General features: G+C 42.2%; 1 protein-coding gene across 3 annotated transcripts; it reads left to right on the top strand.

Moving 5' to 3' along the window:
- LOC109205659 lies at positions 14,120-18,105 on the top strand. 3 transcript variants are annotated; one of them, XM_019368405.1, is made up of 2 exons: positions 14,120-14,448; positions 17,439-18,105. In XM_019368405.1, the coding sequence occupies exon 2, from the start codon at positions 17,485-17,487 to the stop codon at positions 17,896-17,898; it is 414 nt and encodes a 137-aa protein (XP_019223950.1). In that variant the 5' UTR covers positions 14,120-14,448; positions 17,439-17,484; the 3' UTR covers positions 17,899-18,105. The 3 variants fall into 3 exon arrangements, with proteins under 3 accessions (XP_019223950.1, XP_019223943.1, XP_019223956.1); XM_019368398.1 differs by having other exon boundaries at positions 17,442-18,105; XM_019368411.1 differs by lacking the exon at positions 14,120-14,448 and adding an exon at positions 14,787-16,015 and having other exon boundaries at positions 17,442-18,105.

The raw sequence follows: 18,105 nt of genomic DNA on the forward strand, positions 1-18,105 counted from the left end.
TTTGATTGTTGATTCTATTACTGTTTGTTATCTGTGTATTGATTGATTCTACTTGGGGTAAAGTTTGTTCATACATACCAGTACAATTCAAATGTACTGACGTCCCTTTTGCCGGGGGCGCTACATTCGTGTTATGATTGTAGGTGGTTCTATAGCAGGTACTCCAGTCCACCGACAGTAGCACTCCTTCACTTCCCGTCAGCTGAATTGGTGAGCCCCTTTCCTCTCGGGGCCCTGTGTGGCTCATGCCGCTTTTCTTCCTGGAGTCTTATTTTTGGTATTTGTATAAGGTATAGCCGGAGCCTTGTTACCGGCAAGTATTATAAAACTCTTTTGTATCCTTGGAGGCTCCGTGGACAGGAAACGTGGGTTATGTACTTATGTATCTTGTATTTGGACAGTGTAACTTGTAAACCTCGCTAAGTAACCATGTATGTTATGTATATTTCGTAAAAAAGTGTTTAAATTATAATTAGCCATTTCCTTTGGCAAATGAGTAATGAAAACACGGGGTAGCACGTGGGATAGGAAAGGCGCCCAGGTCCGCTTGACTGGGGCTACCCGGTCGAGCGCCGGTCATGTCCCTCGATTTTGGGGCGTGACATTACTATTGGAGGTCTTGAGACTAGCGTAGATCTTCTCCTTCTCGATATGGTTGATTTCAATGTCATTTTGGGTATGGATTGGTTGTCACCTTATCATGTTATATTCGATTGTCACACCAAGACGGTGACCTTAGCCTTGCCGGGGTTGCCTCGATTAGAGTGGACGGGGACCTCTGGCCATTTACCAGCAGGATTATCTCTTATATGAAGGCTCGACACATGGTCGAGAAGGGGTGTCTAGCTTATTTGGCTTATGTCCGTGATTCTAGTGCGGAGGTTCCTTCTATGGATTTTGTGCTCGTTGCTCGTGAGTTTCTTGAGGTGTTTCCTACAGATCATCCGGGGATGCCACCCGATAGAGATATTAACTTCTGTATCGATTTGGCTTCGGGCACTCAGCCCATTTCTATTCCGCCATACCGCATGGCCCCGCCGGAGTTGAAAGAATTGAAGGAGCAGTTGCAAGACTTGCTCTATAAGGGCTTTATTAGACCTAGTGTCTCACACTGGATGCGCCTGTGTTGTTTGTGAAGAAGAAGGATGGATCAATGAGGATGTTCATAGATTATCGGCAGTTGAACAAAGTCACTATCAAGAACAAGTATCCACTATCAAGGATTGATAACTTATTTGATCAGCTTCAGGGTGCCAAAGTGTTTTTGAAGATTGATTTGAGGTCGGGCTACCATCAGTTGAGGATTAGAGCATCCGATGTCCCTAAGACAGCTTTTCAGACTCGGTATGGACATTATGAGTTTCTAGTGATGTCATTTGGGTTGACAAATGCCCCAGCAGCATTCTTGGATTTGATGAACTGGGTGTTCAAGCCCTATCTGGATTCCTTTGTGATTGTTTTTATTGATGATATCTTGATCTACTCCCGCAGCCGAAAGGAGCATGAGCAGCATCTTCGGATCGTTCTTCAGACTTTGAGAGACAACCAGTTATATGCTAAGTTTTCAAAATGCGAGTTTTGGTTGAGTTCAGTTGCTTTCTTGGGTCACGATGTATCAGTGGAGGGTATTCAGGTGGATCCTAAGAAGATTGAGGCAGTCAAGAATTGGCCTAGACTCACATCAGCTACGGAGATCCGGAGTTTCATGGGATTGGCAGGCTATTACTGTCGGTTTGTGAAGGGGTTTTCATCTATAGCAGCCCCGTTGACAAGGTTGACCCAGAAGAGTTCCCCGTTCAGATGGTCGGACGAGTGTGAGGCGAACTTTCAGAAGCTCAAGACTGCTTTGACTACGGCTCCAGTGTTGGTGTTGCCCACAGGATCGGGGCCTTATACAGTATATTGTGATGCATCTCGTATTGAACTCTGTGCGGTATTGATGCAGGGTGGCATGGTTATTGTATATGCTTCGCGGCAGCTAAAGGTTCACGAGAAGAATTACCCTATTCACGACTTAGAGTTGGCAGCCATTGTTCATGCACTGAAGATTTGGAGGCACTATCTTTATGACGTGTCGTGTGAGGTGTTCACGGATCATCGGAGTTTGCAGTATTTGTTCAAGCAAAAGGAGCTCAATTTGAGGTAGAGGAGGTGGTTAGAGCTATTGAAAGACTATGATATCATCATATTGTATCATCCCGGGAAGGCCAATGTGGTGGCCGATGCTTTCAGTAGGAAGTCAGCTAGTGTGGGCAGCCTTGCATACATTCCAGTAGGTGAGAGACCGCTTGCATTAGATGTTCAGGCTTTGGCCAATCAGTTCACGAGGTTGGATGTTTCTGAGCCCAATCGTGTTCTAGCTTGTACGGTCGCTCGGTCTTTATTGTTTGAGCACATCAGGGAGCGGTAGTATGATGACCTTCATTTTCTTGGGAACACAGTGCGGCACAGAGATGCCAAGCAGGTTACGATTGGAGATGATGGGGTTTTGAGGATGCAGGTTTCTGTTTGTGTGCCTAATGTGGATGGACTTCGTGAGTTGATTCTAGAGGAGGCCCACAGTTCCTGGTATTCTATTCATCCGGGCACCGCCAAGATGTATCAGGACTTGCGACAGCATTATTGATGGAGGATAATGAAGAAAGATATAGTGGCATATGTGGCTTGGGATTTTTGCTCATTTCTCAAAGTTTTCAAAACAAGAAACCCTCTACGCGATTTTCTAAAGACCATTTCTTCCTCAAATCATAGGTAAGTGATTCTTAACTAGTTTCTTTCAATCTTTCACTTTAGTTTACAAGATTTCAACCTAGAATCTAAGGTTTTCATGGTGAAATTGGGGATTTTTGGGTAGAAACTAGGGATTTCGAAATTTGGGGATTTAGACCTCAAATTGAGGTCGGATTCCAAAACCAATTATATATCCGAGCTCGGGAGTGAATGGGTAATCGGGTTTTGGTCCGCCAAGCGGCCCTGGTGTTGACTTTTGTTGACTTTTTTAATAATAGCCTAAATTGAATTCTTATCGATCGTGGGTGATTCCTAAGGCTTATTTTGAAACGTTTGGTTGGTAATTTGCTGGATATTGTTGGTTTGGAGGCGTGTTTGAAAGGCAAAGTTGTGATTGAGCTTTGAATGGCCTTTGGAGCGAGGAAAGTGTTGTGTCTAACCTAGACTTGAGGAAATTAGGAACCCTCAGACTTTGTGTAATGTGAATTCCATGTGAGCGGCGTATATTCAAGGTGATGAGTGTTATACGCCGCCGAATTATCTATTTTCCCTGATTTATCATTTTTCCTTAATTATTTTTCCTCCTATCTTGATTGTTACATGCTCTAAATGCTTTCCATGCTTAATTGCTACGTGTTAATCAATGTGTCCTTTTGTTAATCATGTTAGCTCTTCTCATAGTTTCCCCTAACCCCTGCTATTTGCTTAATTTGACTTGTTTGTATCTTTTAACTGTAAATTGCTGGTTTGGTCTCGCTGTGAGTATTATTTGTGTAGATTCTATATTGAACAAGGTTCCTTTTCTTGGTTCAGTTTGGTATTTATTTATCGTAAAGGTTTTGTAATTTAGCCTGTTTATTTGACTGTGTATATTGACTGTTTGGTACTGATATGGTGGGATCAGGGTGCATGCAGCAGCAAGTGTAATAAGGGAGGATTGATATGGTGGAATAAGAGTGAACACATATACGGTAGGATCGGGTTGCACGCCGCAACAGGTGAAATAAGGGAGGATTGATATGGTGAAATAAGGGTGAGTTACGATATATATATATATATATATATATATATATATATATATATAATTTACTGTTATTGATATTGTGTTGGTGGAACAAGGGAGGATTATGTGATGTCTGGTGGGATCGAGTTGCGCGCCGCAACAACCTATGCGTTTCATTTTCTTGAGCTGCGTTGTTTTCCAGTACTTTTATTTGAGCTGGTAGAGATTGGTAATTTTGGACGACACCGGTTTATTTTCGAGGCTGTGGTTATAATTTCCTGTTGGCTGTTTAATTCTGTACTGTATTTCAATTATTCTATCATTATATTAGACTGCGTACAGGTTTAGCGTAGGTGACCCGCCTTATCCTCGTCACTACTTCGTCGAGGTTAGGCTCGACACTTACCAGTACATGGGGTCGGTTGTACTGATACTACACTCTACACACTGTGCATATTTTGGAGACGGTCCCGACAGCGGCTACTAGAGAGCTCGGATCAGACATTTGCGGAGACTTGAGGTACGGCTGTTCAGCGCCCGCAGCTCCTGTAGTCTCCATCCTCTGTCAATCTAGCTGTGTACTTTCATTCGAATAGCTTGTTATTTATTTCAGACCCTTATGTGTATTACTCTAGTAGTTTGTGCACTCGTGACACCAAATTTAGGGAATTGTAATAGATATTTGGCTAGTTCAGCTTCCGCATTGTTACTTTAAATTTATTCAGTTATCTCAGTTCTTCTTAATATCTAATTTAAACTGTTAAAAAGGAGTAGATTGTTCTAACGTTGGCTTGCCTAGTATGTGTAATGTTAGGCGCCATCACGATCCCGATGGTGAAAAATCCGGATCGTGACAATATGCTTCTATTTTTTAATACATACTAATATTCTTGTTCTCGCTTTATTTTTCCTTTTTGGAGATAATAATGGGGTACAGATCATCATTCATCTTTAGGCAAAACAACACCACCAGTTTTGCTTTTCTTCTAACTTTCCATATTACTATACAACCTTAAAGCATAACCATGATTACCTAATAAAATAAGTATGGTATGCATTTTTATATGTTAAAACTTACCAAAAAAATGTGCTCATTGGAGATTTAATTAGTCTAAAACTAGATACGAATCATATTTATCTAAACGTCACTTCCACTTTACAGATAGTCGTAAAGGAAGAAGACGAATAAGAAGTCACATCTTTTGCGAACCTCATGACTTTATTCTTCCCGTTATTAGTAACTTGGTGCACAAAATATTTCGTGTTCGTACAGGATATAGGAAAGGGTTATATCTTTAGGCTTATTTCACGGCTCGAACCCGTAATCTATAGGTCACATGAAAATAATTTTATCACTCCTCCAAGGCTTCCCTTCACAATTTTCATATCTTAATTAAATATAGGATTTTCGTTTCACATTTATGCAATGAGATACTATCACATGTTAAATATTTACCAGACACTAGATATTTAAATCAAATCAAATAGTTTAATCTTAGCAGTAAAAACTCTAAATTAAAAATATATCATCATATAAGCATAATATTTTTTGCATTTATTGATTTGATGTGATTACATTTAGTGCGCGTAAATATCAATAATATTAAGCTCTTATACACTCCCTGGCCCTTTAAGGAATCGTGAAATTTGGTACATTCAGCAAATATTAATTTAACATCTCAAATTGTTATTATTTTACTGTCGTCTATGTTTGAGGTTTTGGTTTTTAATATTATTTTGTTTAATCATATTAGTTTTACTAGAGGAAAAACATTGGAAAAAAAAAGATAGGGGAAGATCTTTGTAAATCCTATTTCTAGCAGGTTTAGTAATATTCTTGGAGACATCCTACATAAAGTTGAAATGACACAAAGCATATTGAAAAGTTAAATTTGAAGAAAATAAAAAGAACGGTTTAAGTTTTGATGACTAACTACGTGCTAACATAATTTTTGTTGATAGAATTCAAATGGTAACAGAGACAAAAAATTTAAATAATTTTTTTAATCAGCCATTTTGGTGGATAAAATTATTGAATACCTACACAATTAATTGGAATTTCAACTGTTTTTTCTCCTTAATTGGATAGCGAAAGTGATTGAGCCCGTTTGGACAAAAGAAATTTTTTCCTTTTTTCCAAAAAAATTTCACTTTTTTTCGAAATCATCGTTTGTTCATAAAATATCCAATTTTCACTTGAAGATGCATTTTGAAAATTTTCAAAAATTTGAAAAACTCCAAAAAGTTATTTTTTAAAATTTTCACTCAGCTCACTCATAAAACTTCAAAAATAACCCAAAATTATACTCATGTCCAAACACGACTCTAAATTTCAAATACCATTTTCACTTGAAAAAAAATTTCATCCTTGTTTTGAATTTTACAATTCTTATGTCCAACGCCCACTTAGATTCTTGTTTGCTCAAAAGTTATTACAAAACTTACGAGTATAAAACAATATAAATAAATCACGGGATAATCATAGCAAATCGTAATAATCCGTTGGACCCAATGAAAGAAACGAAAATAAGTACTCAGGAATAAGGGTAGAAGCATTAGAAACCTTTATTGATAATATTTGTTTGGTCCGCCTCTCCATGGAGAGGTTCAGAACCTTACAATGGTGTTTTCTTTTCCCATAAGAGGGGTATATTTTCTCGATTCTCTCTCCTCTCACTAGTGGTGAAGAAGCAGCCCCCCCCCCCCCTTCTGGGGTTTCCTCTCTTGGTATTTATAGCTGTGAGCTTCGTGAGCTGGCAATAAGTGGCCGTGACCACGTTGGGGTTTCGCCTTCATGGTGGCGGATGGGCCGTGGCCTTGTTGATCGAATCAGATGAGGGTTGAATATAATTAATTCTGAGTGGTCGTGCCACTAATTAATCATGAATTAACTTAAAACGGGATTAGCCTCGTTAATTATCATGGGGTCGGATTCTGACTCATACAGTTAGTCCCTCCGCTTATTGAGGTCGTGTTTCGGCCGAGCTCGATGAGCGGACTTCATCGATTGTGATTTGAAAACAACTCGAATAAGGGGGTCAACTTATTGGCGGCGGTGGCTTTAGCCGTTTACACGTTGGAGATGGCCGTAGCCTTTCGTACATTGGAGAGCCTTTCATACATTAGAGATGGCCGTAGCCTTTCATATATCGAGGATGGCCGTAGCCTTTCACATATTAGAGATGGCCGTAGCCTTTCATATATTGAGGATGGCCGTAGCCTTTCACATATTAGAGTTGGCCGTAGCCTTTCACATATTAGAGATGGCCGTAGCCTTTCATATATTGAGGATAGCCGTAGCCTTTCACATATTAGAGATGGCCGTAGCCTTTCATGTATTGAGGATGGTCGTAGCCTTTCATGTATTGAGGATGGCCGTAGCCTTTCACATATTAGAGATGGTCGTAGCCTTTCATATATTGAGGATGGCCGTAGGGAATGAGTATGTGCCGGGTAAGTATTTGGTCGTCCAAAATTTTAACGGCGTACGGCACATTCTTTCAGCGTTCACAGGTCGTAGCGATCATTCCGACGGCGGTATGTTGGCGGATGGCTGAGAAGCCGCTTTGCGGAGCTCGTCATAATGACGCTTGCTTCGGCAGAACCGACCCGTTTTGCGGTTGGTCGTGCAGTTAATGATGGCTATTGGGTTTCGCGAAAGCCATTTATGTTGCCTATAAAGGTGGGTTGAGGCATTCATTTCTCATATCTTCTTTGTTCATCTGAGAGAGAGATTCTGAGGAAACTTTTTCGTTTCGCTAATTCATCTTCTCTTTTCTTTCCTTTGATTGTGATAACATTTGTTTTCAGTAGATCAACAATGGCAGGCAGTTCTTCCCACGGTGCTCTTCCGGTAGATTTTCCAGTAGTCGGAGGGCCATCTCCGGCGATGGGAGGTGCAGAACAGATGGAGTCCGGTGAAATTCCGTCGGTTGACGAGGTGGTTTCTCGGCCCGGAGGTCTGGCGATTGATTTCACCGTCGACGGTGGAGAGGAACCGGTGGATGAAGCCCCGTTAATGGGGGAGATTGGGATGGCCCGATTACGGGAATAGGGGGTCGTTCCTACCCATGCAGACATTGTTCTCGCTAGAAGCGAGGAGAGGGTCCACACCGATCGCCGGGGATACTACGTTTTTTATGCCTATCCTTTCAGGTTGGGGTTCAAGATCCCGCTCCCAATGCTGGTGGTGGATTTCTATCGTTATTACGGGGTATGCCTGGGTCAGCTCACTCCTTCCCTCTACAAATTGTTGGCAATGTTCATCAAGTACGCGGAATTGGCCCGTAGGGAGGTCACGTTGCAGCATGTGCTGAGTCTCTACGCTCCCCAGAGAGTCCACGGCACCATGATTCAGGCGTGCCCTCGTGGGTCGAGGGGCCTGGTCATGAAGCTGGATGACGAGGTCGACCCTCGCCCTTTCGAGCACTTCTTTTACATCAGGACCAAGCACCTGGTGGCGGATGCTACTGGGTTCCCAGAGGCTTGGAACCATGCACGTAAGTTCTTTAGTGGTTGAATTCCTTTTTTCTTTCCCTCTCTGTGATTTGTGATCATGGGTGTTAACTCGTGTCTTTTTTGTAGCTGACAGGTCGCCGCCGGCCCCATTGTCTTGGATACGTGAGTGGGTCGAGGCCGTACTCCCTCATACGCGGGGGATACGCACATGGGCGTCTTTCTGGGAGAGGCATGGCCATAGGCCCGTGGCAGGTAAAAAATTGATTTCTTCTTAGGTTCTGCTTTGTTTCGACTCTATTCGTCAACCTTGTTTTCTTGTGATTAGGGAGGGCACGCCGCGTCAGGGCCCCTCAGCTGGCCTTCCGTCGGCCTGGTGCAGTTGCTCGACTTACTGCAGCGCCGGTGTCGCGCTCAACACCGAGGGCGGCATCAATCGAGTCTTCAGCGGTTTCTTCTCCATCACGGACCCTACTTCGGGACGAGGGGCCATCGGGGGTTGCGCGCCCTAGAGCGGAATCGTCATCAGATGGGGAGGAGGAGAGGCCGTTGATAAGGCGTAGGGTCGCGTTCGTGCCGGCTCCTCCTGTAGTAATTAATTTGGACTCACCGCCGGCGAACGCGGAGAGGAATGCGGCTGCGGCGCCTGCCCTCGAGGGCGGACAATCAATGGGGGTTGCCCCAGTTGGCTTAGGCCGTGATGATATCGTCGCTTTGGTGACTCAATTGGTGGTTCCAGTCGCTGAGACGGGAGGTAGCTCCTCAGCGGCTGCTTATGCGGTTGAGGATAAGTCTGAATCCGACCTGGATCCCAACGACGTCCGTATGTTCCAGGAAGGCTCCACCAATTCAGCGGTGCACGCAGAGGGGCGATCTCGCTTTATCGAGGTTCCCACGGAACTGAACTTATTGCTCCAAGGGGAAAGCTTGGTGCCGCAGTTCGAGCCGCTATGCTCGGAGGCCGAGAATGCGTCGCTGAGGGGCGTTACGGATATCGGGCTGATGAATGAAGTAGCCGTGATGGGCTTGAGGGTATGTACTGTTACGTCGGTTCGCTTCTTCTTTGCCTTAGGTTTATTCTTTTATTCTAATCGTTGTCTTTGCTTTGCAGTCTTATCTGTTGGAGGTGGAGAGCATCCGTCGAGCCAAGGTCCGCTCGGGGATATTTTTGCGGGCGCTGGAGAAGTATCGCCGCTACCGAGATCAGTGCCGAGAGTTGCGCGTGCGCTTGAGGAATGATCCTCGCAGCCGGGCCTTGGTCGAAGAGCTGGCGAGGCGGGAGCTTCAGATGCAGCAAATACTTGGCCGGACGAGTGCTCTCGAGAAGCAGCTCCGCCGAAAGGATGAGGAGCTCGAAGCGGTGAAGAGGGTCGCAGCTGAGTGCGAACGCCGGGGCGAGGCCAAGGCGGCGGAGGCCGCTGCGGCATGGAGCGGGAAAGTGACCGCGTTGGAGGGTGAGGTCGCGGCATTGAAGCTTCAAGTGAGGGATGCTTCGTCGAGGGCCGGGGCGTTGGAGGAGGCTATCCGCGTGCATGAATCCCAACGGGCATTGGAAATGGATGCTGCGCCCTTTAGAGAGGTGAGTCTCGAGGAGCGGATTGGTGTCTTTGAGTAGGATGCCCAAGTCATGGCGGACCAGATCACAGCCTTAGAAGAAGAGAATCAGCGGCTACGGGATCAGGCCGCTTCTTCCAGCCAGGCTCGGGAACTTTGGGTCTTTGCCGAGGCCCAACGTGATGTATATAAGAGTTTGTGGGAGGCTGGAGTCGTGACCGAGGCTGCTTTCGAGGGGGCACGTCAGAAGGCTCGTGAGGCACGTGCCGATTGTGGTTTTGACACGGCGACGCCAGAGGCTGACGCTGGTGCAGACGGTGGCGCAGACGGCACCGAGTAAAAAGATTATGCATTTTTTCTCGTCTTGTTCGCCGCTTGGCATTTTAGGCGTTTCTTGTATTATTATTATTATTTTTATTTCTTGTATTGATCGGCCTTGGCCGGGTGTAAGCGGGGATGACCCGCAATTGACTTTGTAAATATACATTTTCTTTTCCATTGCCTGCCTTGTGCTTGTTTTTTGTCACTGTTTTTCTTTCGTTCTTTAGAGTTTTTGTTGCGCTTTTTGTTGACCGTTCACGTTGGCCCTAGTCGAATTTAAATCGACGACTTTAGTCGTGATAGAATCAACGGCCTTAGCCATGGAGGCAACTTCGACCGTCGTCGGGTCGTTTACTTCACCGTAGTCGAATCTAGGTCGACCGTTGGCGGCGATGGCCCTAGCCATAACATAGTTGATGGCCTTGCTTTTTCAGCTCGGTGCGGGCGAGCCTTGGCCGTTATTTGGCGATAGCGCGCTTAGCCTTAGTCCCAGTTCGGGCGCGGTCGAACTACCGGTCGTGATAGTAAAAAACGCGGCCTCGTAGTTTGACCGGGGCCGAACTTTACGTGGCCCGAATCTTAATCCGAGTTGGGGGAACTTACTTGAAATGGCGAGGGTGCCTATCCTGCGCTTTGATTTGTTGGAGGTCGGGCTTTGCTTTCACAGATGAAGGCGTTTGGCCTGAGTCTCGGTTCAACTGTGGTTGAACTTGCTAAAGTTGAGGACGAAGGCGTCCATCCTTGTAATTCGAGCGAGGTCGAGCTCGTTGGATTTAATGACGAAGGCACATAACCTGAGTCCCAGTTCGACTGTTGTTGGACTTTGTTAAATTTGATGGCGAAGGCACGTAGCCTGTCTTGGTTCAACCGTAATTGAACTTTTTGGTGAAGGCGCATAGCCTGATTTGGTTCAACCGTAGTTGAACTTTTTTGTGAAGGCGCACAGCCTGACTTGGTTCAACCGTAGTTGAACTTGTTGGCGAAGGCGCGTAGCCTGAGTCCCGGTTCAACCGTAGTTGAACTTGTTTTTGAAGGCGCATAGCCTGACTTGGTTCAACCGTAGTTGAACTTGTTGGCGAAGGCGCGTAGCCTGAGTCCCGGTTTAACCGTAGTTGAACTTGTTGGCGAAGACGCGTAGCCTGAGTCCGGTTCAACCGTAGTTGAACTTGTTGGCGAAGGCGCGTAGCCTGAGTTGGTTCAACCGTAGTTGAACTTGTTGGCGAAGGCGCGTAGCCTGAGTCCCGGTTCAACCGTAGTTGAACTTGTTGGCGAAGGCGCGTAGCCTGAGTTGGTTCAACCGTAGTTGAACTTGTTGGCGAAGGCGTGTAGCCTGAGTCCCGGTTCAACCGTAGTTGAACTTGTTGGCGAAGGCGTGTAGCCCGACTTGGTTCAACCGTAGTTGAATTGTTGGCGAAGGCGCATAACCTGACTTGGTTCAACCGTAGTTGAACTTGTTGGCGAAGGCGCGTAGCTTGAGTTGGTTCAACCGTAGTTGAACTTGTTGGCGAAGGCGTGTAGCCTGAGTTGGTTCAACCGTAGTTGAACTTGTTTGTGAAGGCGCATAGCCTGACTTGGTTCAACCGTAGTTGAATTTGTTGGTGAAGGCGCATAGCCTGAGTCCCGGTTCAACCGTAGTTGAACTTGGTCGATTTTGATGACGAAGGCTCGTGGCCTGAGTCCCATATTGTGGGTATTGAGTGCTGAAACTCGTTTTGGATTCGAGGCCTTGAGCGGCTTATCCATTGTCTTCCCAACCAGGGTGTATAGGCTGTCTTGAGGCGACTCTCGGCTCGAGATATCTCCGTGCCGGTTTCTGACCGGAGCTCGTATACCTTGTAGAGACCTTCCCTTAGGAAAGGGGGGGGGGGCCTTTCTTCTTGTTTGCACTATCTGAGATTGGAGAGAGGGAGAAGACTTAGATCTTGATTTGAGATCTTCGAGCTCCCCTTTGAGTTTGGCGCTTCTTTCCTTTTGGGTCCAGGGAAGAACTACGCGATTTTGCTATGAAATCCCCACAGACGGCGCCAAATTGTTTGCTCAAAAGTTATTACAAAACTTACGAGAATAAAACAATATAAATAAATCACGGGATAATCATAGCAAATCGTAATAATCCGTTGGACCCAATGAAAGAAATGAAAATAAGTACTCAAGAATAAGGGTAGAAGCATTAGAAACCTATATTGATAATATTTGTTTGGTCTGCCTCTCCATGGAGAGGTTCAGAACCTTACAATGGTGTTTTCTTTTCTCATAAGAGGGGTATATTTTCTCGATTCTCTCTCCTCTCACTAGTGGTGAAGAAGCAGCCCCCCTCTCTGTGGGGTTTCCTCTCTTGGTATTTATAGCTGTGAGCTTCGTGAGCTGGCAATAAGTGGCCGTGACCACGTTGGGGTTTCGCCTTCATGGTGGCGGATGGGCCGTGGCCTTGTTGATCGAATCAGATGAGGGTTGGATATAATTAATTCTGAGTGGTCGTGCCACTAATTAATCATGAATTAACTTAAAACGGGATTAGCCTCGTTAATTATCGTGGGGACGGATTCTGCCTCATACAATAACATCCAAACTTTTTTAGGCATAAGTTGGTCAGAATCGATAAGAACCTCATACACAGGGGCAGATCCACCTCCCCATCTACGGGTTCACGTGAAAATTAAATCCTAAATTCGCCTCTGTTCATTCATCAAAACAATCGTGAAGGAGCCACTCGCACTATGTTTAGAGAAAAGTTCATCCTCTCCAAGTTATTAACTAGGAGGCGAAAAATTACCAAGTAACTCCGCTATCTGTTGCAAGACATAATGAAAAAGGAGGTGCAAATTTCAATTTCTATTATGCCAAACAACATTCTATAAATTTCAATACTAAATACATTTTAGTGAAATTATTAATTTATGATTATGAAAAGATTTTATTTGATAAGTGATCTTATATAAATAATTTTTATACAACTTCAGATTGATCTGAGCACCAACTATTATAAAAAGAAAAAGAGGGTGTTTGGCTAAGCTTATAAGCTAGTTTGACTAATTTATAAGCACTTTTCGGCTTATCTACGCGTTTGGTATAATTAAAAGTGCTCATAAGTCAAGTGCTTATAAGCCAAAAATAAGCCAAAAGCCATAAGCTGGTCACCCCCGGCTTATGAATTTTTAGCTTATAAGCACTTTAAGTTTGACCAAGACTTTTACTATTTTATCCCTAAAATATTCCTTTTCAAAACAAAATTCCTACATCGATACCAACTGCCTCGCGTATTTTTTCAACCTAACCCCCCCCCCCCCCCTCTTCAAGTTTGCGATTCTTCTTGACTATTTGAGGTAAGCAAATTCTCTATTCCTTTGCATATTTATATCTATGTGATTGTGTATTAATCTTTGAACTGTATGTAATGAATGAGGACATATCAAATTTTCGGTGTATTGCTTTTTAAGTGTTGTGGTGATGAAGACAGTATTTCTCTTCAAATATTTTATCTTATTTAGGTTTATTTTTTTACTGAGAAATTTTGTCAATTTATTAATTATTATAACTTATGATTATATGCTTATCATAAAATAAATTATATTTATCATAAAAATTATCTTATCTAATTGTATTTAAAATAAAATGACAAACAGAATATTTTGTATTTGAATCATCTCGAATCTAAAATTTTAAAGAAATTACGCCCTTATAAATGTAAACAATTCTAAGGTTATTCAAGTTATTTTAACAGAAAAAAGAGCTTATCAGTACTTTTTTTTTATTAAATACTGCAGCACCTTATTATCAATTTCAGCACTTATATTCAAACACGTAATTTCTTATTTATTAAATCAGTTTCACCATTTTTAATGCTTTTCAGCACCTAATGCTTATCAGCTACTTCAAATGTGCTAATCCAAACGGGTCTTGTTTGATGGCAGAGTTATACAATCTCTGGTGAAACTTAGGTAATTGTGGATTAATTTCGTTTTTCTGAACACCATCATTATTAAATTAAAAAAATAACATGGAAAATACCTAAATACTTATTTTTTACTCCTAAGTAACAAGAAAACAGATCAGAATAGAAACCAAACTCTTTGCTGTTATACTCACGCCACTGAGGCACTACACAAACAGTTGAGAAAAATCTCTCTCCCTCTCCCTCTCCCTCCCTCTCTCTCTCTCTCTCCATACCTTTGTGTTTCTTATCTTTGTTTTTGCAAATGGAGGGTCCTTCTCTTATCTCAGTGACATCCAATCTTTAGCCTTTCTAGTCTCTGAATTGAGGTTCACTATTCTTGATCTGGGTCACCATATTTTTTTCTTCTAATTTTGCTGGTTCATAGCTATTCCTGGTTTTTTTGAACACGCCATCAAATGGGTTTGACTGGTTTCTTCAAATGAGTGTTTTGGTGAGTTCAAGATTACTTTTTTCTACTGTATTTTGGCTTTATATACACTTTTTTGTTCTACCACTTGTACAGAATTTGATGGCTGCTTTGTAGTTTGAATACTGCTTTAATCTTCTGGATCTAGTGTTCTCTTTGTTAATCTTTTGATTTGGACCCCAGCTATTTTAGGATTGAGTTGTAGTTGTTGTATGGCTGTGTTGAAATGCTTTTTGGTTCTAGCAATTTTGTTGAATTTGATTGCAGCTTATATGCTTTTAACGATGCTTTTTTTTTTTGGGATAAGGTAATAATGCTGCTTTAATCTTCTGGATCTGGTATTTGTTTGTTTATTTGAAATTTGCATGGTTTGTTATTTAGATCTTAGTTCAATTCTAAGTTAGATTTAGAATTGTGCTGTTCAGCATATGTTGGTCCATCGGATTTGAATAAAGATGCATCGTATGATATATAGGATTGGATTTGAATCAGATGAGTTTGTGAGAAGTGCTGACTGATATGTATGATAACTGATAAGTATGACCATATGGAGATGCCCAATTGGTGCTTGTCAGAATGGTTGACAGAGATATTGCATCCTCGGTACGAGTGACATATGCATATTCTGACGTGGGAAAATTGAAGAATCACTTAATTTTGTTTTAAAAAACAAGGTTAGAAGGCAAAAAGCCAAACGATTTTACGTGGAATGTGATGATCACTGGATACACTAGGAAAGGAGATTGTGAAGCTGCTATTTTGTTGTTCTCGAAATCAGTAAAGAGGGGTTGACTCCAGATTTTGTTACTTGGAATGCGATGATTTCGTGGTTGCCAAGGATCTCCTGAAGCTTTAGCATTATTTCAGGGTATGCTAGCTGCTGGAGTTAAGCCTCATGAAGTTAGTTACCGGGCTTCTTCCAATGTGGGGTATTTTGGCTCTGTGCGGGATTCATGTTCTTATTTACAGAGTGGAGCATCTTTGGTAACTGTGGTTGTTGCTAGTGCGCTTATAGGTATGTGGTTTAAATGTAGGAGCGCAAAGATGCTTGAAATGTTTTGAATTTCCCTTGAACAGTGTTCCATCATGGAATGCAGTGATAGGATGTTTCGGGAAGCATGGCGGGATGGAATATACAATCCAACTTTTCAAGAGTATGAAAGAGTGCTGTCAAATTTCTCTTCTTTCTGCATGTAGTCATGGTGGTTTAGTCAGGAGAGGTTTGAAGATCTTTTGATTCATGGAGGAGTCTTAGATCGAGGAAAGAGCATTATTCTAGGATTGCTTGTGTCATTGATCTTTATGTCGTATTTGGATGATGGATGAGGTTTAGGTACAATCAAACATATGTCAATGGAAGTTACAGTTTCAAATTTCTGGGGCTTCCTTCAGTGGTTGTTAAGATGGCAAAGGATATAGTGGGGATGGAGCTGAAGAATCTGAGTTTTATGGGTTTTTTCAGATATTTATGCCGCGGAGGGAGAACGGGAAAATGTTGAGTTTCATAAGATATGGTTCCAGTTGGCTGTAGGAGATGGATACCATGTAAAATAGAACTAGGACTGTAAAGCAGCAAATGCTTTTTAACCAGGTAGACATCACATTCTTTCGTGAAGATATTAGAATAGTACTCAACTTAATGCTCTGAACTGTCTGTTTTATGGGCTTCTACATTTCACAAATAAATTGTCCACTGATTATGAAATATATTTGGCTACAGCATGATACTGGTGATATGTGAATTCTTCACCTCGTCCAAATAAAACAGAAAATTGATTCCTTTATAACTCTGCAGGCTTAGTTTATCTTCTTTTTTTTCCCAAGCATGGATTGGCTTCTAAAAAATAAAATAAAGAAATAGAAAAAGAGCATAGGTTTCTCGTAAATATATTCTTTCACTAATGTTCCAGCTCCATTTCTGGCAGTGTCTAATGGTTGTCCTCCTCTTGTTATTATTGAGAAAACCTGGATCAGTTTCGTATCTTTCTCTTAGTGCTAGTTGAAAAAATGCCTTGGGTGATTCTCTTTGACGAAGGAGAGCATAGTAGATTTTGGCTTGCTTATTTCTAGAGCCTTCTAATGGTTTGGTTCCTCCCAAAAATCTCTGCAATTGTATTTGCTGATCACCTACTTGTTAGTAATTGTGCTTTGGTCTTTTTACTCGGGGCGTTCAGCTATTCTCACGAGTGGTCGCAAAGGCAGATATAGCTTCTAGACCCTGTTAGGAGTACTAAAGAAACATTTTAGGACCTCGACTTTTTCACAGCCTGTGCGTTCAAATATTTAGAATTTGCTGATGGTTCTGCATTAAGTTTGAGAAACATCATCACTGTGTGAATCAGTGTTTAAGGTAAGATTTTGACGTATCTCATTTTGCTTTTTGCTTCACAATTGCTTTTTGATAGGCCAGAATTCTAAAAGAAAAATGTACCAAGTGTTTTTCCATTAAGAAGCTAACAGATGAAGGATAATTTTCTAGCTTCTAATTGTTATATGAACTTAAATGTTCAGTGGTATATTTTTCTCTTGTCCAATTTAGAATAACTTATCAATCAGTTGGCAACTTCCTCAAAACTTAGGCTCAGTTCAGCCAAAATTGCCTTGGTAATGGATGCCACGATTTTTTGCCTTATCACACAATTTATGCCCTCTAAGTCAGAACCTCCTTATATTGTCATACAGTTACATTATCTGAGTTGTTACATGGCATTTGATACAATCAAGAGCATGATCACCTCAATTGCATAATTTTGCTTTCTCTTTTGTAAACTGAAAGATTTTCTTGCCTCCCCTTACCATGTATTACCTGTAAAAACAAAAGAAAAATGAGACGTTGCGTTTGCTTAACGGTTGATGACATGTCATAACTTTTTAAGTGTTGTGCAGTATTTTGTTCTATTACCTGGAAAAGAGAAGATAATTGAATGTCCTACCATATGATTGTTTTTTTTCGGCCTTTCATTAGAAACCTTACTTGGTTTGGTTAGCCTCTGCTAAAGGTTTCATTTGTTTAGCAGGTATTTCAAGTGCAACTTTGCTGAAGTCACAGGTCCTTAAGCCATGGTTCGAGGTAGAGGGAAAGGGAAGAAACTGACTGTGAGTGACCATGATGATCCAGGAAGCGACGAGGAAGAGAAAATCCCTGCGCAGAAGAGACGGGGAAGGCCACAAAAGTCGCTTAAAGATGACATTGACGAAGAAGTAGCTGAAATAATAGAAGAGGAGGAGGCCGAGGATGAAAAAACTGGAATTCCAAACTTAGAGATAAAAAGTTCTACTGCATTGGAGAACGGAAAGAAGAGGAAACGGAATACGCGGTTGAAGAAAAAACATGATTCAGCAGAAGAGGAAAATGGTAATGGAACCAGATCAAGCACTGATGAGTCTACTCGATCCAATGGTTTTCGTCATAATAGGCATAGGCGGAAAAACAAGCCTCGCCGTGCTGCAGAAGCTGGTGTTGAGTGCAAATGAAATGGATTTTGTTCCCTTTATGATGACAGATGCCTCCTTTTACCTTGTAAATTCCGCTTAAATTTCCTCGCATTTTCTTTATTGCTTCCTCAGTTTGGTGATTTGTTATATTGACATTTCTTGACATTGTAGAGGGTCTTGAGAGTGGAAAGTTAATTATACCACGTGAGTTTTCAGCCTTAATAATACGTTTGTTGGTAATTCATA

Source organism: Nicotiana attenuata, chromosome 2, assembly GCF_001879085.1.
Source record: "Nicotiana attenuata strain UT chromosome 2, NIATTr2, whole genome shotgun sequence".
In the NCBI taxonomy this organism is placed as follows: domain Eukaryota; kingdom Viridiplantae; phylum Streptophyta; class Magnoliopsida; order Solanales; family Solanaceae; genus Nicotiana; species Nicotiana attenuata.

Excerpts from the sequence above, each read along its gene's own strand:
- LOC109205659 (XM_019368405.1), top strand. The coding sequence starts at position 17,485 with ATGGTTCGAGGTAGAGGGAAAGGGAAGAAACTGACTGTGAGTGACCAT.